The sequence below is a fragment of the Cyprinodon variegatus genome, unplaced genomic scaffold (genome assembly GCF_000732505.1).
Source record: "Cyprinodon variegatus isolate N-32 unplaced genomic scaffold, C_variegatus-1.0 Scaffold668, whole genome shotgun sequence".
Taxonomy (NCBI): domain Eukaryota; kingdom Metazoa; phylum Chordata; class Actinopteri; order Cyprinodontiformes; family Cyprinodontidae; genus Cyprinodon; species Cyprinodon variegatus.
Genome location: NW_015151121.1, coordinates 343,159 through 347,915, shown reverse-complemented (window position 1 = coordinate 347,915; position 4,757 = coordinate 343,159). Strand labels below are relative to the sequence as shown.

Below are 4,757 nucleotides of genomic sequence, written 5' to 3'. Positions count from 1 at the left end.
AAGAAAAAAAAACATAAAAAAAAACAACAAAACAAAAACAAAGGGAGTAGCTGAAAGCTTTGGTTTAAATTGACTGATAAGGCTACTGTTGTTGAAGGTTCGTGATTGCTTGAATATCTGTTTGATAAAACTGCTTTGCTCATGTTTAAATAAGATATAACTCAGCTACCTGCAGTGCTTGATTTATTTTTTATTTTTTTGGCTTTTATTCTGCTATCTGCAAATGTTTGTAATAAATAATCCAATATCTTCTCACTAAGATAAGTTGTAATTCATGCAAAGCCACAAAATGGTTGGCTGCATAAGGTGAATGTAAGCTCCTGGTGTTCCCTGAAGCTGGATTACAAAGAGCAGTTTCATTCTGGCTGTTTGTAATGAAAGGATGCTTGTATATGCGCATAATCTTTGCTTGAGCCTCACCTGCATGTATGCAGCCCACAGAGCCATGCAGTTGGTCGGCAGCCCCAGGATGATGACTATGATGTAGAGTGTGGGCTGGAAGAACTGGTCCACCTTACTGTCCACATCACAGAAGGAGATGTTACACATTGTCTTGTGTGTAAATCTCTTGTTGGTTTGTTCATTTGCTTTCAGCTCCTTCCAATTCCTTTTGCAGTTTCACTGTATTCCAGCTTAGGTGGTCCGACAGAGACATACCAAGTTCGCTTTCCCATTCAGCTCTCAAACCACATTTAAACAAGGAGCAGTCAAAGAAAACAAAGGACGCCCATCCAGGCCATTTCATGATTCCTCTTTTCTAAAGCGCAGTCCTTCTCGCAGAGTGGCCTCTGCCTGTCATAATCCTTTCTCATGCCCGAAGGCCTGCCCCTTCGCCTCGCTTTATGAAATAGAAGAGAAAGAATGAAAGAAAGGGGCAGGGAATAAAATATAAAGGGATGAAAGCTGCCTTATCAACCCTGTGCCAGGACTCTTTTGCTGAGATGAGACCTCATCAATCTTTTAGGTATTAGACGTCTGCCAGGTTCAGCTGTAGGAGGGAGAACATCAGTGTGTGTTTGGTCGTGCCTCAAGGTCCTGATGACACATGAACCTCCAGAGGGAGGGTCGTATCAAAAGACAGGGATGACTTTACAGACGGTCAGCATTGTGACGATGACATGCCATCCGTTCCTTCGGAAACGATAGAAACCTGCAATAGAGAGAGGGACATAACAATGAAATTACTAGTCAAGATTAGAGCAAATATGTTAGTAGATAAGCTGATAACTGCTTTGATTGCTTGTGAAGAGGCATTCAATAGTTTTTTTTTTAATGTTTTAGATTTTAAGGGCAAAAAAGGAAACCAGTGACAAATACTTCAATGATGCCCCGTTTACTCAAAGAAAACTAATTTTAAGCTTTGTTAAACAGTAAATTTTTGACAAGCATTCATAAGTTAATAAGTACAAAAAGGACTAAAATCTTTGTATAAATATTGACAGAAATAATGACTGAATTCATGAGATTGTTTAGAAGAAGAGATTTATATTGCACAAGCAGAATCTCTTTCAGTGATGCTACAGACTGTTTGTTCCTCTCCTTGGAACCTTGGCTCTGCATCAGCAAGGCAACCTTTGCAACATTTGCATTTTGTGATGACAGACAAACTTTGCAACCTTCAACAATTCTGAGTAACGTGTCACGTTTTTAGCCCTCTTAAAAATATCTTGCCCTTTTCTGGTGCACTCGAATTGCTTTTCAGACAAAAACTATGTCCACCTGCACAGCCTTTGCAGATGTTCTATTGTTTCCAATAATATTTCACAATTTGTAGAATTTCTCTAGAAGTGTGGAGCTTTGAGCCTAATTAAAGAGGAAGAAACATCAGTGGCATATATGTCAGCTAAACAACATGAGAGGATACAAGGGAAGAGGTTTATGTTCAGAGCACTGCACATGATTTTCTGCACAATAGTTTCCAGCTAGCTTAGTCCTTTCTGAGGAGTTAGAAAGACTTATTTTCACAAAACTTCTAAATCTGACCATCCTTCATGGATCATTTTAAGCGTGTCACATTAGGGCCTTTGAGGCTTAAAGCCTATCTTTTTCCATAGTTAAAATATAATATGCAAAATATGTAATCTAATCAGAGTAATAACAATTTTATGATGTTTTTAATGTCGAAAGAATGTCTTTTGTTTGACAAATTAACCTGCAAGAAAAAGTAAATCTACAAAAGACCTAAAAGTGAATGATTGAGTTGCTTTTTAAGTCAATTTTAAATAAAAGATAAAAAATAAAAACAATTATTACATTTGTTAAAAAAAAAAATAAGAACAATCCACAATATAAAAAAAAAGAAGATCAAATAAAATGTAACTAAATCTCTGTGCAGAAACAAAATCAGTTGCCATATTAAACAGCTGAAACTGTGCTAATCTATTTTCCCTAAAAATACAAAAAACAAAACTGATTGATTTTTGTTCAAATACAGGTTGTAATCTGAAACCTATATTGTGCTTTGTTGAAAAGGCAATTTGTGTCTTATTAATTAAAGTAACTGAGAGCATTTTATCTATGACATATTGCCTACAGCTCAGTAATGAAGAACATAGTTTCTACAAGTGGTCATCTACAGAAAAACAAAAATACTTTCATTATGACTCCAAGAAAAGCTTCATTATGGCTTTCTGCATTTTCCACTGAGTTCATCAACAAACACAATGACCGCATATTTATTGCAGCTCTGGCATCCCGTATTTAATACCAGTACACCTTCATGTAATACATAATTTTCCCCATGGCTGTAATTAAGAGTCTGAGATGCTTTGCTTTGTCTGGATTCAAACCTTTACCTAAAGTACTTTACCCAAAGCACCTGAATATTACAGTAAAGAGTTACGTGCTCGGTAGCTACACATCGTTTTGATGATGCTTTGCAAAGCTTTCTATTTTCTTGTTCCATTTTGGTGCGCAGACAGAGGAAATAATTGCTTTTGTCAGAAAACAGTATTTATTTTTAGAAGCTTATATTTTGCATCACTGTTTTGTATCAAAGCTTTAGAGCTAATTTGTTTATAATTAAGGTATGAATAAAGAATCATTTAGCATTTAATCAAACTGTCGCTTTGAAAGAAAAGAACAATTTAGAGGCCTTTCTTTCCTTTCAAAGAGACTGAGCGAGGCTGCAGCTATAATTAGCATTACCCTGATGTTGGGTAAATAGCCATGAAGCAGCAATTTCCAAAGTAGTCTGGAATGCTGAGTCAGTGTTTATTTCCTGGGTGCAAGTCCAGGTAGAGCCCGCTTAGATGTCTGTCACCAAAACAGTTAAAACAAAACAGCTTAAGTGGACAAAAAAAGGCATTCGCTAAGTCTGAAATGGTGAGCAGTGGCAGCAGTCACACAAACAAAAGCACAGGTTAAATGAGGGCAGCTCGACAATGACCTTTGTTGAGAAAATATCTACTTTGATTGGTAGACTTTTTTGGGAGATGGTTTTTGCTTCGGTAAAAATTCTATGTATTTTAAAAGTATTAGATTGAGCCTTTATGGTATTTTAATTTACCCTAAGATTTATCATCACAGCCTGAGAATAAAAGCCAATGATTAAGCCCATCGCCATCTATTCAACAATAACCCAGAGGTCCATCACTGCTGCAACAAGATCTAACACTTCCCTGGCCAGAAGGGACATAAGGTCTCTCGTGTTTAGGGCTGTCTCTAGGGTTTGTTTTTTCCTGGCGGAACATGCCTAGATAATCTCCAAAACAAGCTGCATGAAAGAAAGCATCCCAATGGGCCTCATGCAAGAGGCGTTAGAACGAACAAATTTGTTCCTAAATCATTACCACGAGTTCCACGAGAACATGTAGCTTTCATCATTTTTCTCCTATTTTTAATCTTCTCACAGTTAGAACAAATGTAACGAGTCCTCCAGACTTGATGTATGAGTCTTCCACAGTCAATCAGCTGTCATCCAAACTTACTTTTTCACTTAATGACTACATTTGTTGTTACTTAGAGAAAATTGTCAATTTTATTAGTTTACATCATTACATATTATGCGACTCTGCATGTTCTTTGATGACCAGTCACTACAGCTGCAGCTGGCATGTCGGTATCCAGGGGAAACTGGTTAAATTTGTTATATCGTCAAAAGAAAGAACAGTTGCTGAGCTCTTTGTGAGATCAAGCTACTATTTAATTAACATCTGGAACAGAAAATTGGTAGAAAGTTCAGAATGGAGGTTCAACATCTTACTGCTTTAACATCTTTTTGTCAGAGTCTTGGTCTGTTTGTCCCTGTTTTTCTTGGTTATCCATTTGTTGTCCTCTGCTGCCCTCTTGCGTCCTCCCTTGCTATGTTTTCCGGTCCTGCCTGCACCTGTTTTCAATTCCCTCGTCAACTCTCTCTTTGTCTCTGTCCCCTTTAAAAGCCCTCCCTCTTCAGTTCCTGTTTGCTGGATCCTTGTCTTACTTACCGTCTATCATCTGCCTGCCTTGTCTCGTCTCTCCCTGGCTCCTTGAGTTTTGGTTTACCCCTGATGTCTCCTTGGTTCTGGTACGTTTGTTATTTTCAGTTGGACTCTGATTCCTGCTTCTGGATCTGTGAGCCTAAATAAACAGACTTTAATTCACCTCTGCATTTGGGTCCTCCAAACAAACACCATTTCATGACACTTTTAACTGTAAGACATGCATTCAGTTCACTTTATGGCGCTGTCTTGGCTTTGTTATAACACTAAATGTCTATATTATTCAAATTAGAGTTTAGCCATTAACATTTCTATGTTTATGCTGTATGTGCCATGGTT

General features: G+C 37.5%; 1 protein-coding gene across 1 annotated transcript in view; it reads right to left on the bottom strand.

Moving 5' to 3' along the window:
• The window catches only part of LOC107097062 (G-protein coupled receptor 4-like), a 15,520-nt gene extending 14,376 nt beyond the window's left edge, over positions 1–1,144 (bottom strand). Inside the window, exon 1 of the mRNA XM_015394040.1 lies at positions 421–1,144. Coding sequence (XP_015249526.1) covers positions 421–549 — 129 coding nt within the window. The 5' untranslated portion in view covers positions 550–1,144. The remainder of the gene's footprint in view (positions 1–420) is intronic.
• Positions 1,145–4,757: the final 3,613 nt, after the last annotated feature.